The 19,931-nt window shown below is 40.5% G+C and overlaps 3 protein-coding genes and 1 non-coding gene across 4 annotated transcripts; 1 reads left to right on the top strand and 3 right to left on the bottom strand.

Annotated features, from left to right (window-relative positions):
- Positions 1 to 1,666: 1,666 nt before the first annotated feature.
- On the bottom strand, positions 1,667 to 1,738 carry TRNAH-GUG (transfer RNA histidin (anticodon GUG)). The gene has a single exon. It is a non-coding gene; the product is annotated as a tRNA-His (tRNA).
- A 306-nt stretch (positions 1,739 to 2,044) lies between these two features.
- On the bottom strand, positions 2,045 to 5,037 carry LOC127778052 (protein APEM9). The gene is made up of 7 exons (XM_052304695.1): positions 4,874 to 5,037; positions 4,626 to 4,779; positions 4,068 to 4,232; positions 3,409 to 3,486; positions 3,023 to 3,302; positions 2,456 to 2,844; positions 2,045 to 2,356 (listed from the first exon to the last, which is right to left on the bottom strand). The coding sequence occupies exons 2-7, from the start codon at positions 4,679 to 4,681 to the stop codon at positions 2,227 to 2,229; spliced, it is 1,098 nt and encodes a 365-aa protein (XP_052160655.1). The 5' UTR covers positions 4,682 to 4,779; positions 4,874 to 5,037; the 3' UTR covers positions 2,045 to 2,226.
- A 3,007-nt stretch (positions 5,038 to 8,044) lies between these two features.
- On the top strand, positions 8,045 to 10,080 carry LOC127778054 (AIG2-like protein D). The gene is made up of 5 exons (XM_052304696.1): positions 8,045 to 8,305; positions 8,600 to 8,672; positions 9,157 to 9,249; positions 9,453 to 9,536; positions 9,739 to 10,080. Exons 1-5 carry the CDS (start codon positions 8,145 to 8,147, stop codon positions 9,898 to 9,900), a joined length of 573 nt encoding a protein of 190 aa, XP_052160656.1. The 5' UTR covers positions 8,045 to 8,144; the 3' UTR covers positions 9,901 to 10,080.
- A 238-nt stretch (positions 10,081 to 10,318) lies between these two features.
- LOC127778050 (auxin response factor 19) lies at positions 10,319 to 18,370 on the bottom strand. The gene is made up of 14 exons (XM_052304693.1): positions 17,865 to 18,370; positions 17,244 to 17,365; positions 15,816 to 15,914; positions 15,673 to 15,729; positions 15,409 to 15,564; positions 15,243 to 15,327; positions 14,881 to 14,971; positions 14,579 to 14,743; positions 14,372 to 14,494; positions 14,177 to 14,252; positions 13,946 to 14,075; positions 11,700 to 13,579; positions 10,995 to 11,185; positions 10,319 to 10,827 (listed from the first exon to the last, which is right to left on the bottom strand). Exons 1-14 carry the CDS (start codon positions 17,974 to 17,976, stop codon positions 10,626 to 10,628), a joined length of 3,489 nt encoding a protein of 1,162 aa, XP_052160653.1. The 5' UTR covers positions 17,977 to 18,370; the 3' UTR covers positions 10,319 to 10,625.
- Positions 18,371 to 19,931: the final 1,561 nt, after the last annotated feature.

Genomic DNA, 19,931 nt, shown 5'->3' with positions numbered 1-19,931 from the left:
AGAAGATGGCCACCTTCTTTCATTAGCATTCTTTCAGCCATTCTTTCAATAGAAGCCGGCACGAAGATGCTCAGGTAAACTGTCACGGGGAGAAGAGAGGGCAGCTCAACCAGGAAGCGATAGCACATGAAACCAGACCTGTCGAGCGAACACGTAAAAATCATTCGATAGATATTTACCCTAATCATGACTAATGACTGAAAACTTATTAGTGTGGCTGATGACTGGAGAAAAAGATCGTGAAAGAATGCTAATGACTGAAAATAAACCAAGGATTTATTAGCGGGGTGGCTAATGAATCAAATCAAGGCTTTATTAGTTGTGTCATGGTTATGTATACCACATACATAATAGTAGTTGACTAAATCTCGGCAGGACCCACCACATACCATGTCCTATACGGAAACAACCTGCGGATATGGAGGGAGTTCCGGATAAGGAAAGACAACCAGAGTTCTACATGAAAACGACAAGGACTACTCGGATTGTATCCATATTGGTTTTCCTAGTTCTACTTGGACAAGGGAACACCTATGGATATAAATACAAGGCCTCCTAGGAGGAGAGGGGAGAAGGACCATGGAAGACACCCATGACAATCAACATACACCCACCAGAAGCCACAACATACATGCCAACATACGCCAAGACACGCCGCCGGATATCGACTTCAGGGATAGGCATGGCTATTCCCCTACGGTGTCTCCGGATACCGTCAGGAGATACGAAAGCGCTATCTCTGATCTCGCCGGGCACGGATTCGAGGAGGAAGACTACCCTGTTTGTCGACTACGAGTCAGACCTTCAGACCGACATGTCGACAACAGTTAGATAGACTGTCCACATATTGTACTGGTGTGATTATGGTGAATAAGAGTAATACCGGCTCCGGCCAACAGGATGTAGGGTTATTACCTGACCACTCAGGGGCCCGAACCTGTATAAAAATCCCTGTCTCCATCTCTTTTACCTCAGTCTCGCGTATATCCTAGCACCAACGATCCCCATACTGTCCAAATACCGTAGTCGAGACATCAAACGTCGACAAGTTGGTTAATGACTGAAAATTTTTTTAAAAAGTGTTAATGATTGAATCCAATCAAGGCAAAATATATTTTTCAAAAAGTTTATGAATCAAAGGGTGGATAATGAATCAAATCAAGGCTTTATTAGTTGGCTAATGACTGAAGAAAAAAAATTAAAAGTGTCAATGACTGAAAGGTAATCCAATCAAGGCAAAATATATTTTTCAAAAAGTTTATGAATCAAAGGGTGGCTAATGAATCAAATCAAGGCTTTATTAGTTGGCTAGGCAAAATATATTTTTCAAAAAGTTTATGAATCAAAGGGTGGCTAATGAATCAAATCAAGGCTTTATTAGTTGGCTAATGACTGAAGAAAAAAAATTAAAAAGTGTTAATGACTGAAAGGTAAAAAAAAAAAAAAAAATTAGTTGGCTAATGACTGAAGAAAAAAAAATAAAAAGTGTTAATGACTGAAAGGTAAAAACAAATTTAGTTGGCTAATGAGTGAAGAAAAAAAATTAAAAAGTGTTAATGACTGAAAGGTAAAAAAATAAAAAGTGTTAATGACTGAAAGGTAAAAAAAATTAAAAAAAATCTAGTGTTAATGACTGAAAGGTAAAAAAAAATTAAAAAAAATCTAGTGTGGCTGCTGGGATTCGAGCCCAGGTCTCCACGGCCACAACGTGGAATTCTCACCACTAAACTACAGCCACTTCGTGTTATCAAATGGTATAATATGTGGAATATATCTGTTGGAAGGTTTGAGGGCAGTATAGTATGTGGCTCGACACATTTCATATTATTACCATGGCAAATCATCCACCATATGCTCCAGGCTTACACATAAACATATCGCTTGCAGCCATGAATATGTCACTTATTGCAAACCGCTTCTCACTCTATAAATGCAAACAGAATCACTGAACAAGAAGTTTGAACTGTTTTTGCTTGGGTTTTTTAGTCCAAATTGAGCCCGTCAGCCTAACATCTAGGACAACATAGAAGAGGCCAAGAGGAGGTACCAGAAGTCATCAAAAAAACATATATATCAGTCTCAATCTGGATCCTTACAAGGAAGTATTAAGCAGCTCTCTTACCATTGCCTTACATTTTCAATGGCACAAAATCAGGTATTACATTTGTCATATACTCATATCTCAAGTCTGATGTCGGCATAAATATATAAAATAATTACACTACATCACCAGCTAGCACGCGGGGCTTGTGGCACCTGTTGAACAGCTGCGAGTGGATTTATCTGGGTGGAGAAGGCGAGTTGCAGGGCATCAAGGAAGCCCCGTCGCAGAGATGAAATTTGTTGGAATGCAGTCCTGCTCAAAGCACATTCACTCCCAATGAGTCTTTTGGGTCATAGAGGCACAAGAACATTATGATTGAAAATGCCAATTGCAAGTGTGAGACATCCATACCTCTTCAATGCAGCACCTTTCCTCCTGAGGATGTATAATGTCGAGAACAGCAGTGAAAATAGAAACATCACTTTACCACTTGGTAGAACCACATGCACCTTTCCAAATTTTATGCGAAATGAATGAAACCACCAGAACAATGGATCAAATTGATTTGTGACGCGTTGAAAAGAAGGTTGAATGGATTTCGGCAAGGCCTTTCTAAGTCCCTGTACATTCCCATTGTGCGTAGGTGCTGAGCTTTTAGTAGCATCCTCATGTGCTGGTGATATTGAGCCATTCTGAGAAGTGGAAAGGTTTCTTTCTGCTGATTCTGATAGTTTTGCACCCTGATTGGTGGACTTCTTATTAGCTGCAGATTGTAACGCATGAAGTTTTCTCAACAGGTCCTGTAGAGGAAAATATAATAAACAACTTAATAATGCAAAAGAATTGACAGTGCATCTCTACCTCAGGAGCAAAACTTAAGGGGCAGAGCAGCAATAGAAGTTCAGAAAAAAAAAACAATATAGAAATCTGAAACTCCTAAGTTGTATCTATTACTACAAGGCGCCAACAAAAGCTTACCTGCTGATCTTGTTCAGTCAACTCAGCCTTTTCAGTCCATGAGATAGCAGTTGCAGTCTCATGGGAGACAACACTAAGGAATGTTACCGTGTACAACTCTGCCACCTCAAAATATTGTTCAGGTGACATAACCGATGTAACAACCAACCCATTTGAGGAGCTGTTCTTTCCTTCATCTAAAACATAAACTTGATCATCAGTATATCTCCATTTAGCAAGGTATTCATCGAAGATTGGTCTAAGATCAGATCCAGATCCTCCTGCCATGTGCATCGTAGCCCTACGAGAAGAAAAATACCAGTAATTGATACAAAGAAGGGGAAGCATGAAAACACTCCATGAAAAACCAACAACACATGGGGCCTCTGTGTAACTGTAACAAGTACCCTGTAATGAAAATTTTCAATGGTATTGATGCCACTGAACCGTAGATTGTCTTGAGCTGAATAAACATCTCAGATGTCCTGGAACAGTTAGCATAATGTGTTACACACACCAGAATATAAACCAGACTTCAGAAACTATGGAAACATTCTACACAGTGGATAAAGAAGATAATAACAACAAGTATTAAGGATTGTTTGCATGTTTAGTACAAAAACACATTTTTTCAATATCCATCCATATAAATCCAGAGCAAACCTGAACCAGACATTAGAAAGTATGGAATCATTCTTTTTGCATGTGTACATCTATTGTTTTTCAATTTTATCATTTCAAAGGCAAGCTAAGTTAGGTAAGGGTACCTGGATGAATTACGTATTAATGGGACATCAGCTAACAATTAGTACGCAGTACATTTCATTTAACCTTCAGCAAACAAGACAGATATTATGATTATATATAGTTACTCGTGAAGATCTTTTTTCTTGGGCAAAATCAGAAGCCCATAAAAAATAGCAGATATTTGTATTATCGTAGAGAAGCAATGGAAAACTTAAATTTGCTTTACCAGGCAGCATTCTCTCTAATTACAGAATGTATAAGAACCTTAGATTTGGTCAGAGCATAAAAGCAATAAAATGAGGAAAGGTAATGGATTTACCTCTTAAGTTCTTTAAGTGCCTGAACAAGTACCATCCCAGCTAATTCAAGCATTTCCAGAAGCTCATCATGGTCACATGAATTCTCCATGGCAGCCGAATGTACTTGACCGGATACAGATAAGGCAGTGGATACGGCCTGCTCGAACAATCCGCTGACCAGATAGCTGAGCCATGAGGATGGCAACAGAGTGAGTAAACAGGTTTAAAACCTTTGGTTCACCATTCGGAACTTTACATGCTTGCGTAAATTGTAAAGCACAATTATACAGTATGGTTGACTGCTCCTAAAATCATCCAGAATAAGAACAGCGTATTTTACATGGCATTCATCCTGGCAAGCATGTCTACAAATCCGGCTAAATTCCCTGCCCTTTTGGGCTCATCCAGTATGGGTGAGAAGAGGAAACCTAGCACAGTTTGCCACAGTACGTACGTCTAATACTACATAATTCAGCGAGACAGTCGCAATTCAATTACCTGACTAAACAAGCAAACCCAGATGATCTAGACCTAGGCTAATGCGACTACGAACCATGTGGGGGAGAATTTAATCTTACTGCTCGGCGTCGTCGATTTGCTTCCAGAGATCCGGCTCCTGCGCAGAGGTCCCCATGGTGGTGGTTCGGAGCTCACGCTACGCCTCCGCCACCGCCTCAAGCTCTCCCTTCCCCACCGGCTCCGATGGCGCCGCCGCAGGGGGTCTCCTCCTTGCTGCGGCGGAGAGGAGGAGACGTGGTTGGGAAGAAGAGGAAATAAAAAAAAAAAAACGGAGTGGATAATAAACGCGCTCTTTTATTTGACTCACCGGAAAAAGAAAAGGAGGAGTTCGAAGCTTCCCAATAGGAGAGGACGAATACTTGACGCCGGCGATCAGCTGCGGCGGCCGGAGCGGAGCGAGCGGCGCGGCCGATTAAGTCGGCGACTCGCGGCGCCGGCGGCGGCGGATCGGAATATCGGGTCGTCGCCTCCGCCGTTGGGTGGAGACGGAGTGGATGGGCGGGCCGCTTGATCGGATGGGCCTCATTGGTGCCCTCATGGGCCGTCCTGTTTGCTCACGTTGGGCCTGTTGCCCATGTTTGGTGGCCTTCTGGGCCACGAATATATCCCTTTATGGCCCATGGTTGCCCATATTTGTTGGTTCTTCTGGGCCACAAATATCTCCCTCTATGGGCTATTCCCCTTTGCTTAAGTTGGGCCTGGCCCATGTTTATTGGGTCTTCTCGGCCATGAATATCTCCCTTTATGGGCTGTCCTTTTGTTCAAGTTGGGCATGGCCCATATTTTCCAGCCCACGAATATCCTGGCCCATGTTCTGTTCGCAAGCAAATTAGCATTTAGGTCCTCCAATAGAACAAGTTGATGAAACAGAGTCAAGGCATGAGACTATTAGAGTAACATGGCATTTGACAAGGCAGCAAGTTCATCTAGAATGTCACACTTTGTAACTACGTTTGAATTCCCCTTTTTGAATTTGTAGAGAGCCAGAGGCAAATTAAGCGCATCAACTTGACCGCAACATATGCTTGCGTTACATCTTTCAAGAATTCAAGTCTTTGGTCAGGTCTAAACTGGAGACCCCACAGCAAAATTATATTGACTGAATTCAATCGAACTTAGTAACCTATTGATTGTGTATTGTATGGCAGAGATTAGGATACAAACCATTTTCGTTATAAAAAAAACATCGAACTTTTTAAGAGTACAAAAATCCAGACATGTGACATTGCTTGATAATTCTAGGCATAAGGTCGTTCTCAAGGGAATACAACTAGTGATAATATATGTGTCCATACTCTGCTTTTTCATCGAGACATACTTATCACCAGTATGTATGATCTCATGTTAGTTGAACACTATTAATCTATGAGGCTCTAATGTCCAATATCAATTGAAAATTCTTCCAATAGAAAGGTATTTGGAAGTTTGGCCATGGACCCTTACTAATTCTAAGCTACATAGTTACATAATCCTTCATGTGAAATCTTGACTAATCTCAATTGAAGTTTCAATAAAAAAAACTAAAAAAAATCTATACCTACTACATATTTACAACCCATTACATTCTAAATCTTAATGTACAAACATACCATTATTACGGGCTGGTTTGGTTTAAGGCATAAATTAGGCTTACTAATATTTGACAATTTCAATAATGTTTAATGTCTATTTGGTTTGGAGCCAAATTTTGGCATGCCTAAGAAAATAGGCCATTCCAATAGTGAATTTAGGCTATTTTGACTTCAATCCAAACACAATTTTGCCTTACCAAAATTAGTCATGCCAAAACTTGCAAAAATTTGCCATTGACAAAATTTGGTAAGGCCTATTTAGGCCACAAACCAAACCAACCTTACATCTTAATACTCATGCAAACATTTCACATCATCTACTATAATTTATTATATTAAAACTCCACATGCAAGTATATCAAATTATCACCCCTTATCATTTCTAAGATATCTCAACATATACCATTCATCATTTCTATAATATTAAGAGTACATTTATCCTTGTATTCGGCAGCAAAAGCGTGGGTCATCATTTAATTACTTCTACTTTGGTGGTCAAAATATCTATGCATGATCCTCACACTATAGTTTGGATCTTAGGACCCATATTTACTCTCTTTTTTTATATAAAGAAACCAACACTAATATACCAATTTCATTGAATATAGCAGAAGAAAAGGTAAACCATACATGTATAAAAAAAATGTAGGAGAAAGGAAAGCACTAAGGAAGTAACTGCAAGAGGTGTTTTGCTCCTGCTAAAGCCAAGTTTTGGCCTCTTCCTTGATTTTTGCTCCAAGAGATGTGACGTACAGTTCTTTGTGTAAAAAACCCAATGATTCCTTTCCTAACAAATTTCCCATGCCGCAAGGAGGATGAGGGTGCGGGCTTCTTTTTTCAGTAGTCACATGTGACTATAATGTGATAAAACTTTTTATTAGATCATAATTTGGCCGGAACTCTGTTTTATTATGTACTCCCTCCATACTCGTAAAGGAAGTCGTTTAGGACAATATTTAAGTCAAACTTTGGGAATATAAATCATGAATAACTCTTAAAGTTGTTGAGTTTGAAAATGTAAAAATTATATAAATAGATTTGTCTTGAAAAATATTTTCATAAAAGTATACATATATCACTTTTCAATAAATATTTTTATAGAAACAAGAAGTTAAAGTTGTGTTTTGAAGGCCGTGTCGCTGTCCAAAACAACTTCCTTTACGAGTACGGAGGGAGTATATATTAAAAGAAATACAATAATCCTCTATTTCTAAATAACTACAACCAACTAACTGCAATTATTGTATACTATAAAGGAGCGCATACACGGGTTCATGTCAGTAAGAAGTAGAATCAATATATTTGAGGGCTATTTGGTAAGGTTTCAATAACTTTAAGAAAAGTCTGTAGTGAAGTTAACCTATCTCTGTCTCTCAAGTTCATTTTGTGATAACACTTGAATCAGTTCCACTCAATTGGTCTTGATAACCCAATTTATTTTTACGTATCTAGGTATTTGCTCAAGTTGTTCTTACCTTCAACCTCCCAACCCCTTCCCTCTCTCTCCGCGTGCGCACGCTTTTCAAACTGCTAACCGGTACATTTTTTTAAAAAAATTTTCTGTACGAAAGTTGTTTAAAAAATCAAATTAATCCACTTTCGAAAAAAAATTAGCTAATACTTAATTAATCATGCAATAATGCGTGCTCCGTTTTACGTGCTGGGAGGAGAGATTCCTAACCCCTCCTCGGTCAACCGTAGTTATATATGCCTCGGGTCTATTTTTTTTCAAGAAAAAAACGAATCAGATCATGTCCACACTCCACACTGATCAGATCTTTGGGGAGGCAGAGACGGGAATCTCCACGGCGATCACGTCCACACCACACAGCACGAATCTTGACGTAGAGCCCAGCTCGTATATAATGGCACGCATTGCTCCGCACCTCGGCTCACACGCACAAGAAACGAGTGAGCCGAGTCGAGAGTTCGTTCCATCTCCCTTCGCTCGCCACGTGGCAGCCACTAGTCCTTATCGCCGCCTTCGCCGCCGCCGCCCACCTCGCCATGGCGCCGCCACCCGCCGCCGCCGCCGCCGCCGTGGACGGGGTCGGGGTCGGGGTCGGGGCGCACAGCGTGTTCGTGTACGGGAGCCTGATGCAGGACGAGGTGGTGCGCACCATCATCAAGCGCGTCCCGCCCTCCTCCCCGGCGCTCCTCCCCAACTAGTGAGCACCGCCGCCGCCGCCGCCGTCTTCCTCCTCTTCCTCTCCTAGGGTTCTTGATTTCTTGTGCAGAGAGAGATTCCCCTTTTGCGGATTCGCTTTCGTCTCGTCTCCCTCGCCGGGAATGGATTCCTCGCGTTAGTGCGGGCGGTGACGTCGTCGATCGTGACGCGTGATAGCGTCATTGAGATTTGAATTTTTTTTTTTTAAAAAAAATATTGATCTATGTGCTTCTTCTGTTCTTCATTCATATTGATAATAAAGATGCAATAAGCTGAAAGTGTGAGATTGTCGCAGCCACAGGTTCAACATCAAGGGTAGGATTTATCCTGCAATCCTACCTGTTCAAAGCAAGAAAGTTGCTGGCAAGGTTTGCTACACTACTTCTCTCTTTCTTTCTTTTCTTTTTTTTTTTTTTGTCTTTCTTCAACATAAATTAAATTAATCTTTCCTAGAGAATATATAAATAACTATTTTGAAGTTTGACCATAGTATAATGAACATCTGATTGTATTACTGAGTTTTAATATTCTCATGATATAATTAGGCTATTATGTTCACTGTTCGACAGTAACTGCGGTAGGCCGTTATGACAGCAAGCAATTCCTTAAATCTCATTGAAAAGAAGCTATGGTTTCAATATACTTACAAACGAAAAATAATTTGTGAATAAATTTTTTATATACGTGTTCTAAAAAATAAACTTCGATGAATAAAAAAAAACCAAAATCAACTCTAAATTTAAGGTCAAAAATTTAAATTTTGGCTGATAAGTACAAACATAAGCGAAAAGATGAAGCTGTTAAGCTTTTAACCTCTCTCTCCTCTTACCTACGGTTACTATTTTTCTGCAGGTCATCACCGGTGTTACTGATGCAGAGCTCCAGATTCTGGATGAATTTGAAGATGTGGAGTACGTGAGGACAAGAGTTGAGATATCATTAACTGTGAGTTTTTCACTGACGCTGTCAACATAATCAATGCTGGCAGCAAGTATTATGCAGGAGACACAAAAATACATCTTAGGAGATTATTTGTTATTGCCATACAATAATGTTCTTCCTCTGTTCATCATGTACATCTTTTGCTGTTGATACGTTGTCAAAGAATCGATGGTTTTGCTAAAAACAAAGGTGATTTGTCCTTGCAGGATACTTCAGAGACAATGCTTGCTGACACCTATGTATGGGCTGATGCAGAGGATCCAAATCTTTATGGTGAATGGGATTTTGAGGTGAGGGTATTTCCGTCTGTATTCATACCTGATGCCATTTTGTATATATACAAGATCTTAAGCCCATGTTATTTTGTTAGTTCTTCCATTCTCACACCTGTACTTAAACTGTCTTCATGCTTAACTGAATTGATAAAATTGACAGTGGTTATTACGATTGTGTGATATCCATTTTGAGCTCATTCATTTTTTTTCCCTGCAGGAATGGAAGAGGTTGCACATGAAAGATTTCCTTGCGATGACCCACGGATTCATGGATGGCCTCGAACAGCCTGAATCCAAATCCAGGGTTGAAACCTACCAATCATTCATGCAGGAAATCCAACAGCCTGGGACGACGACGACGACCCAGGTTGAGATTTGAAGGACTACATTCCAATCTTCGCCAATAGCCGATATATATAGTGAAATGGCAGTTCGCTGTATTAGCATGTTAGTATGAAATAACCCATCTCCTCGAGAGTGTAATCTTTATACTTTATAGCATCATCCATTAATAATACATGTAAGAATAAAGTTTCTACTGTGATTTCTGTTGGTCCAATGTGTGCTGGTGAAGTGGTGATTCATGATCTTTAGCATAGGGATTAGGGAAGGGCTTTGTGTTCTGTATTTTTTTACAATAGTAACTTTTATATTTTTTTTTGTTAAAAATTAGCACTCATGTTGGCAAAAAACCGTTTGTCCTATGGAAATTACGCAGTATTCCAATACCTGAAGAATAACCCGGCATAACATTTGCAAAAAGCAAATGCATACGACTCAAAAAACACAGACCTGACTTCTTCAACTTTTGATTTCATCATGGAGATCTTAAGAATGGCCTCTGAAGAAGAATCATTTTACTACAGAACTGCCTTTCCAACAGTACAATCATCTTTCGCCTAACCTTCAGAAACTCTAGGTAAGTTTCATTTACCATCCCTACTCCCTTTTGATGTGAGAAACTACACATATAGACAAAAAAAACACTACTGATCCGCCGAGCCATTTGCGCTCCCGGATGTAAGCTGATAACATCTACAACAACACTCCGGTGATTGTCTACTTACACCGGCGCAGCATGACAATACGGACTGGTGAATTTGGTCATTCGAATTGTTCATATGAGCCATTGGAAGGGTTACCGGAGTTCTGATCGCAGCGAGCCCTCCATGCATTCCCTCCGTCTGAGCTGCTGCAGGCCTGATTTGGGGGAATGTTGTTCCCGAGATCACAACCCTCCAAGCTCATCTGCTGAACTTCTTGAGGTGAAAGGATCCTAATGCATTTCACGCAACCGACAAATTCCCTGTATGATCCACAGTAGCACTCATTAGGAATGCAAGAACATGAATGCCCGATACATAGGCGATGTTGATTGTGGGTGGAATGTGGCCATCTATCCATTCAGATTCTGGAAGCGAAACTTGAGAGTGTTTTATGCAAGCATGAGAAGAAAATGAGAGCTGAACTTACTCCCATGGGTCGTCGCCAAGAAGTAGGATGTCATCTTCATGATCCTTGTAAACGAGCTTCCAACCGATTCTCTGCCGTTCCTCAAGTTGCCCCTCTATACTGAACATGCGTGCCAGAGCATGCTTTAATTCATCATATCCAGAGAACTGACTCATGTCAATGGACCGGCCTACAGCTCCTCGCTTATATACCTACAGTACCATATAGGTTATGCAAAGATGCAACTGCAAATGCATCCATAAAATGCTATAATACTACAAAGAAACGGTGCTTCGTTTAACAGATTTATCCTGAAGTTACACTTAGAAAACTCTTATCTTAAAGAGTATAATTAATACAAACATGTGAGATTCGCCCATAAAAGTTATGTTCGGCTAGAAACTCAACCATAAAACTTCTTAACATCTCCTAGGCAACCAAAAAAAAAATCTACTCATACTGTCCTCATCACATCACGGAACAGAATCTGACTCAGACTTATCATGCAATTCGGCTTATCCATATGCACATTTACTTCAATGTTTTGAAGGTTAATAAATGAGAACTTAGTTTCCAGTAGATGAAACTACCATCGCAATTTTAAATTATTGTTACCATGGTAATGAAAAGGATAAAAACCTTCATGTTTACTTAAAATTAAAATTCACGCTGACCACAGAAGAAGCTGTTGGTTGGCTTCAGATAAAGAAACAGAAAGGTACTGACCTTGGTGAATGTCCTCATCCTCTTTAAGGGAGCAGCAGGAGGCCAAGAACTCCGGTTCAAAAAGCCACCATCGTTGATTGTGGAATCAATTGAATTAAATGCCATATCTGATGCACCAAATGACTGTGAAACCATTGAGGATGATATTTCTTGCTGGGCATCCTTCGGAATTCTGTAGCTATTATCAATTTCTGTTGAGATATGGTTCTCGTACTTGGCAGCATCAATTCCATTCGACAGGAAATCATCTGTTCCTAGTCCTATAGGGAAGCCCAGCGGACCATCACCATTGATTCCAAACAATGCATTGTTACTTGTATTAGCAGCATGAATTTCAGCATCAGGAGGAGCATCTTTGAACATCTGTGGCTGGTTGAAGTTGGACATAGGGAAATTTTGATGTAGAAGTCCATCATTCTGGGAAAGCCACACTGAAGTTGCGGAAGAAGCAGTTTCCAGATAGTCCGTTGGAGGTGGATTGTTCACATAATTTTGAGAACCAGTCCCAGCATTTGCTAATTTTGAAGCCACTACACTTTGTTTAACATTATGGTTCAACTTTGGTGAATCCTTTATCATTCTCGGGATTGCTGTGACAGCTTCAAGGGAGCTTGGAACTGACATAGGAGCAGCAGACTGAGGAACCTTTTCTGTGTTGATCATGCTACAATGTTTGTTCCTACCAAGTATTGGTTGTAGAAGGTGATTGCCATTAGCTGTGGATGGTGATGTTGAACAAGAAGGGATTTCTTCTGTAAGTACAGAATGAGTAGCACCAGTTGTCATCAAAGGGCTTCCAGTTGTTGAAATGACATTGACTGATGTGGTCGGCGGAACGGCAGCTTCTGAAGTGTCTGCTAGCATCGCTTGCTTCTGTAGAAGCTTCTGTTGTGGCTCTTGTTGCACAGGTGGCAATGGTGTGTTCTGTGATGGAACCTTGGTACTTTGTTGAGGCATCATTTGTTGTTGGGAAAGTGTTTGGGAGTTTGACAGCTGCTGTTGCATATCCAGAAGTAACTTCTGCTGTTCTTGGATCAGAGGTAATTGTGCAAGGGTGACTGCAGGTTGTGAAAGCAATGACTGCTGTTGTTGCTGTAGTTTTTGTAACAGTTGCAGCTGAAGCTGTTGATCAGTTAGCTGAAACTGCTGATTTGCCAGATTTGACAACTGCGCAGGCATCTTACTCAACTGCTGCTGTTGCTGGAGCAAAAGCTGTTGCTGCTGCTGTTGTAGCAATTTTTGTTGTTGTTGTTGTTGTTGTTGTTGTTGCTGTTGTTGTTCCTGGTGCTGCTGCTGTTGCTGCTGCTGGGGCATAAGCAAGGGCTGGCTGGTAGCTGGTTGTTGACCTTGAGTTGAAGATGCATGTTGCTGTTGCATTTGATTTTGGACAAGGACCTGAGCTTGGCCAAGACTGGTTTGAGCTTGGCTCAAAGGAAGCATATGGTTCATGGAAGGTTGTTGCCTCTGAAGGTTGCTAGCATCATGAATCTGTTCCTGAGGTTTGGTGCTCACAGCAAGCTGATTCAACGGAATGCCTGCCTTTGCTAACTCATTGACTGGCTGCATTTGCTGAGAAAGTTTGGGAGTATTAAACTGTATATTGTTCTGTTGAAGAAGCTGATTCTGCAGGCATAATTGCCTAGAGAGATCGGCAGCACCAAGATTTTGCATGTTGGGGTTGCTCAACGATCGAAGGTACTCAGACTGCATGGCTGTATTCGCAAATGAGGAGCTCTGTTGCATGTTCATGTTCATCCACTGAACCAAGCTCAGCCCAGGCATTATGGTGTTCTGAGTCTGAGGATCCTTTATGCATATTTCCTCACCAAGCCAAGGCATAGCCCTCTTTAAGAGATTCTCCATTTCCGAGGACTCGTCATCTGTAATTACATGGTAGGAATCAAAAGTTAAGCACACATACAAGCAGTTTAGTGAAACAATTCATCTATTTGAATTCACAACACCACTAGAATTCGATAATTAGCTCAAATCAGTTGGGTGCATGCAACTCAAAAGGAATGGCATTCTCAATGTATAAATAAGTATGATGTCTAAAATAAGTTATCTAGATTGCCATCTCAAAGGTTAAGGTATGACCTCCATGCACCACCCTTGGTTGCAGGTATATTTTCCAAGCTAGAAGACATAACAAATGACTAAGGGCTATTCTCCTGGATCAATAACTGGATTCAAGAGCAGTTAAAGGAATATAAAAGAAGTAATGGCAATGTAACATGAGAGCCCACCTAATTGCCTGGGCCGCTTCGCACCAAAAAATGGTGGAGGACATATGAAAAATGGAGCAGCGACCGGTTCAATCTCCCAGATAGAAACCCTATTTCGCCTTTCACCGGCTGCGGATTCATCCCAACCAACCTGTTCAAGAATGAAAAGAACACAAAATATATTGTATCAGCAGAAGAAAATGGGCACAGGAAATAGCTTATAGTGCTGCCAAAATTAACTAGAGAACAAACCTGTAAGTTGCGCCACTGCGAGTTTTTCCATCTTACTGGATCTAGATCACTTATGCCAGTTATTGTTCCCATGTATCTGCAATAAGGGCAAGAAAACAACAAAAAAAAAATCAAGAATCATTCCCAGCTTTGTCATTGACATGTATAATCATATAATATGGCAATTCAGTCCATGGAAAAGTAAAAAGAAAGTACCTTCGTGTTCCTAATTCCTCAGTCTCAAACATCATGCGAAAGCGCATCCCTAAAGATATTTGATTACCATAGACTGCCTTCTGATACTTAGCAAATGGGATAACAAATTCAGTAGGACTGGCCCTGAAATACGAAATTTTCATACCATCATTTCAACAGCTCTAACTACTGGAGAATTATCAAAACATACTTTAGTACAGAACTGACCTAGGGTTATAAAAGATGGTAAATGGGCTATTGTTGGCAGCAGCATGGGCTGCAGCAGCAAGAATCCCTATATGCATGCTGTCACTTGAAAGGACAGATGATGATATGTTAGTTGGCTGTCGGTTAGCACGCCTGATTCCTAATAGAAGTTGCTGCTTTTCATCCCTAAAAAATAAAAAGGAAAAAGAAAGAAGACCACCGTTAAATCGCAGTGAATAACCACAAAAACAAAACATCATGTATCTCTTGTGCTCATCATTTAGTTCAAACTTTAAAGATATACCATATAAGCTGTAGCATACCTGACAAAAATGACAGAATCTCCAGCAAATAACCTCTTGCCGCTTACAAATAGACTCCAGCCAGTGGTAAGCAGATGCCTTTTTGGCTGACCTGTTTATATCAAAACACATAGGCGATTAAATATTTTGTCTGCACAAAATACAGATCGAACCACATATATATTACATAAAAACAAAATAATTTGAAGTTTGAATACAGGAGCTTCCATGCGTAAAGAACAAAACATGCTTATGCACATAATTTCAGCCAATCGTGCCAAATATTGAGTATCAACAACTATAAAGTAGGATGTCAACAGCTGAATTTTCCATTTGTTATACTATATATTTTCTTTTTTTCCTCATTGCTATTGTTTCCTTACCCCGATATATGTGACGGAATGTCCACACATTATCATGCAAATCCCTGGCTTGTAGTTCTTGTGCAGGTGGTTGCATTGAGAAGTCCTACAGCAAGCACCAGTGATTTAATAATAAAGATGCAGAAAATGCAGTAAACTAGCACATATGATTCTGATCTTTGCATACCAGTGGAGGAAATATCTTTTCTGCAGCTCGACGAGGCACAGAGAAGCCTCCATGAGTACTTGTATCACTTGCAGTCAGTGTCTTGCAAAAGAATTCTGTCTGTGGTCTCGCTTGTTTGAGTGCAAGCTCTGATAACTGCAGGGCCTCCTTCCCATACTTTTCAATACACAATCAATTGAAACACAAAAGGTGGGTTACAATCCATGAACAAAAGGGAAATCGATGAAAATTTGTTGGGGATCTGCAAGGGCATCAGATGCTTACTGAAGTAACTGGCTGAAGAGTCATTTGTGCATACACTTCATCTGTTTCTGGGTCCGCCTAAGAAAAATAGATGGACCATACTTTCAGCATAGATGGTTAAAGGTAAAAAGAAACTATAATAACATCTCACGTCTGTAGATTACATGTAAAGTGACGTTATGCAGAAGGCAAATCAACTTTGAAGGCAGATTTGGGTAGCTTGGAACATGTGCATCAACATCCTTTTGCATAGAGGCTGCAACCTGCAATATGAAAGATACTTAAATCTGTGGCTCTAAGGAACAATTTTCACACTGGAATCAGAAGGATGCAGATATAGATCTGTTGATACTGGGACCTTATCAACAAAAAATCATCAGTCACAGGGAAACAAAGGCCAAAGGGTACTCGACCACGATGAAAATCACAAGAAAAAATGGCAACCGAATTTTTACAAATATTATTTTTATGTTGCTTAAGTTTTATTTTAAATTCTCTATGTAACTATTTTCCCTTTTACAAAATGTTCCCTATTTTAACCACAGCAATTTCCCCACACAAAAAAGCATGACCAACATTAGGCTGAATTTAAGTATAAAGCATAAATTCGTTTGATATTAATTAAACCACAGCGAAACTTTCTCTTGCCTCACATCGGTATGTGCTATGAGGATATAGCCATCACACGGTTACTAAAAAAGTTCCCTTTTTTCTCATCATCACAAAAGGGATAGGAAAAACCAATACAGAATTAGGCACCTTCCAGCACTAGCTTTTAGATAAAGAATCTTTTCCAAATCCAAACAGTTCATCACCCCATACTTCAAACTTGCTCAAAATAAGGTAGCCCCAACACCAAAGCCAAGAAAGTTGCAAAAGAAGCTACTGAATGTAATTACCATTAAATGCGAAAAAAAAAATCGAAGCTGCTTGGCTGCTTCATCTACCAAACGACAGAGCAAGAGAATGGTGCCACACACCATAAACCCATAAAAGAAGGGGGTCCAGTATGCCCAATACTTCCAACCACTTTGGCCATAAGCTAAAAATCGGTAGCTAACGAAACAAAATAAAGTACAATGAACAAACAGACCAATCGAGATCTCCCACATCGTATAAAACATAGAAAATCAAATTACCAAATAGATCAATGATGGCTGTAATATCAAAGAACCAAAAAAAAAAAACAATTCATGAAAAGATAATACTACTACTTTTCGGCAACAGAAGATACATGAATTCAGAAAAAGATTCCAGGAGACATATACTCCTAGGCAATAAGTGAAACATTCCCAGAAATAAAGATATGAACAAAATATAACATTTTGGCCCTAGCAACACCAAAAAAAAAAAGCATTCCACCTCTCAAGAACTCATAAAAGGACAGCAAGTTGTGAACTTATTCGTGCAAGAATCATCAACATTCAGAACGAGACGAATTAGAATTCTTATTTTTAAAAAAAGCAAACCAAAAAAAAAACTAGAATCATAAGAACAAAAAGTCAATTAAAAAGGGTCTCAAAACGAGGCCATCCATGGCTATGAAAATGAAACAAAGATGAAAAAAAAAATCAATAGAACTTAGAAGTCACCTGCTCGCTGTGGCCCTGGGGGAAGTAGACGACGAGGCTGCCCGCCGGCGGCAGCGACACCAGCGGCCCCGCGCAGGCGTGCCACAGCTCCGAGTTGATCGCCGGCGCCTTCGTCTTCTCCCCTGCAAAACACCACGGCCAATCAGTAACCAAACGAAACAGTAAAAACTTTTTTTCCCTAATAATCTCGCCGTAAGCTGGATGATCCAAATGACCAAATGCATTTTGCCCTACGCCGCCGGCGAGCTTGTGTGTAATTTGCAGTTCGCCCCCTAAACGACCAGGTTTTTACACAAACCAATTAATCTCTGCACACTGCAGTAGCAGCTACTCGTACTCCTATGTTGCGATTACTCAAACTTTGAGGGGGAATAAATGTGGAACAGTAAATGCTGCGACGCTCGCCAGAAATCGCAAGAACAAAAATGCAGCGAAAAAAAATGCAGTAATCCAAAATCCAAGAAGAATAAGAAAGGATTTATTTGCCTAATTTTTTGGCGAAATAATAACGCGATAAAACAGGGACCAGATTGCAGAAACAAGAACCACGGCAACCACTGCTCCATCCCGAGCCGCCATTGGAAGCATCAGTAAGTAAAGCAAAGCAAGAACTCCTCCTACCTTCGCACCCGCTCCCCACCACCGCCGCCGCCGTAGCGGCCGCCATCGCGGTGGTCGTCGTCACGGCAGAGCTCGCCGGCGGCGGAGGCACCTGCTGCGCCTGCTTCATCATGACGTCAGACCAGCCACCGAGTCAATCAGTCACCCACCCCTTTCGCCGGCAACAAGACCTCAGCGGGCCCCGCGCATGTCCGGCGAGGTCGCCGCCGCCGCCGCCGTCTTCGTCGGAGCAGGAATCAATCGATCGATCACCCGTACGTGCGCGCGGGTGAGGATGCCCCGACACGAGAGGGACAGGGGAGCAGGGGCGAGCAAGAAGGGCGAGGCAGGCGGCGCCGAGACCGAGACCGAAGCAGCGCAACCCTAGCTAGAGAGAGAGAGGAGTAGGGTGGTGGTGGTGGTGGTGGTGGTGGTCGCTCCTGTGATTCTTGTTTGCTTCGAGCTCTCTGCTCTCCTCGGGGAAATTAAAAGTTTTTGTTATTGTGCGTGTGCGAGAGGTGGAAGGAGGTCAGCTACAGCTACACCCTCCTCTTCTTCTTCTCTCACTTCTTCTGCTCCCATTTTGTTCTCTCTGCCTTGTGTGGGTCCTACACCCTCTCCTGCTAGGCTCACACCAAATTAATTTAAAGTGTTTTGAATTCAGGACAATTTAATATCAGATTTTAAAAAAACATTATTTAGTATTCCCTCTGTAAAAAAATGCAACCTAGACCCTCTATCTAGATTCGTTGTATTATGACACATTCTACTAGGTTGAATTTTTTTGGGACGAAGAGAGTAAATTGTATTAATATACTCTTGTACTGAGAGTATTGTTTAAGTATGGAGTAATTATTAAATAATCAATTAGTGTTAATGGCTTAACTCTCATATTGTTTCTTGTTACGGCTGAGTTCGGCACTCCCTTTTCCCAACCCACCTTACTAATTGTTTTCACGCGTACGCTTTTCAAACTACTAAATGATATACGAAAGTTGTTTTAAAAAATTATATTGATCCATTTATTAAAAAAATTAATTAATATTAAAAGGCCGCTCTGTTTTGCGTGCAGATGAGGGATTGGTTCTCCCCTCAAACACAAAACATTTGAGGGTAAAAGTACATGAATTAGGAGTAACTATTATTTTGAAGGTCAAAACTGAACTTAAAATAGTTCACTAAGAATTATTCTTTTTGAAATAATTGCATGTCTACAGGATCCGAAAGCGAATTCATCCATTCATCCCTAAGCAGGAAAGAACATGGTCTCTCCGCGTTGAAAATTTAGCTCTTTTCCTTGAGTACAAATTTTGGATTCCTTCTTCTAAAGTTGTGGCACACTTTTAGAAATTTATCCTTGGTAAAACGTGCTCCCCGATAATTCGGAGATAACATGTAATAGTCAATTGTTCTTTGACAAATTATTGCCTAAATATTAGAGTACTCAAATGGACGGTTATGGTTTGACTGTAGTTATTCTAGTACAGTGATTGATTTCTTTTAAACAAGAAGATATGGTTAATACTGCAAAAGAACTTATGGTTACACAGTATGTTGTATTACGAGAAAAAGTATGTTGTATTTTCGCATTGTGAGGTAGAATTGCAGGATGAAGTTCTACTACTAAAACAAAACGGTTGAACTATTGTGGAAAGAGTAGGAGAAGAATCATTTTTTAGTTGAATTGGCCATGTGGCCTTTGCAATTCTTCAGACCATTCTATCTCTACTTCTGTTAACCATATATAATCATTACTAGTACAATACTATATACTGTATTATCATATTTAACCGTTCCATAATTTCATCTGAACAAACGAAACATTTGCGACTTTTAATAATCCTCTTCACCGCTAAAGTGAAGGGACCTGAACTTTTCGTGGTTTTTTCTTTGAGCCCTTTGACTTGAGTATAGTTTGTGTGTTTATCTACCAACAAACAGTAATCTCACTGGCACGAGCATCATTAGCAGTATAAATCGTCGCCGCTAATTTTGACCTTGACGCGGCCTGAAGCTTTCACAGGTTACTTGAAGCTTGGGAATTGGGATGGTTTGGTGGATGGGACCGGGAGCTTGATGGAATCAACA

Source organism: Oryza glaberrima, chromosome 6 (assembly GCF_000147395.1).
Source record: "Oryza glaberrima chromosome 6, OglaRS2, whole genome shotgun sequence".
Taxonomy (NCBI): Eukaryota; Viridiplantae; Streptophyta; class Magnoliopsida; order Poales; family Poaceae; genus Oryza; species Oryza glaberrima.
Note: the sequence above shows the minus strand (reverse complement) of the source record. Positions and strands in the feature narration are given on the sequence as shown.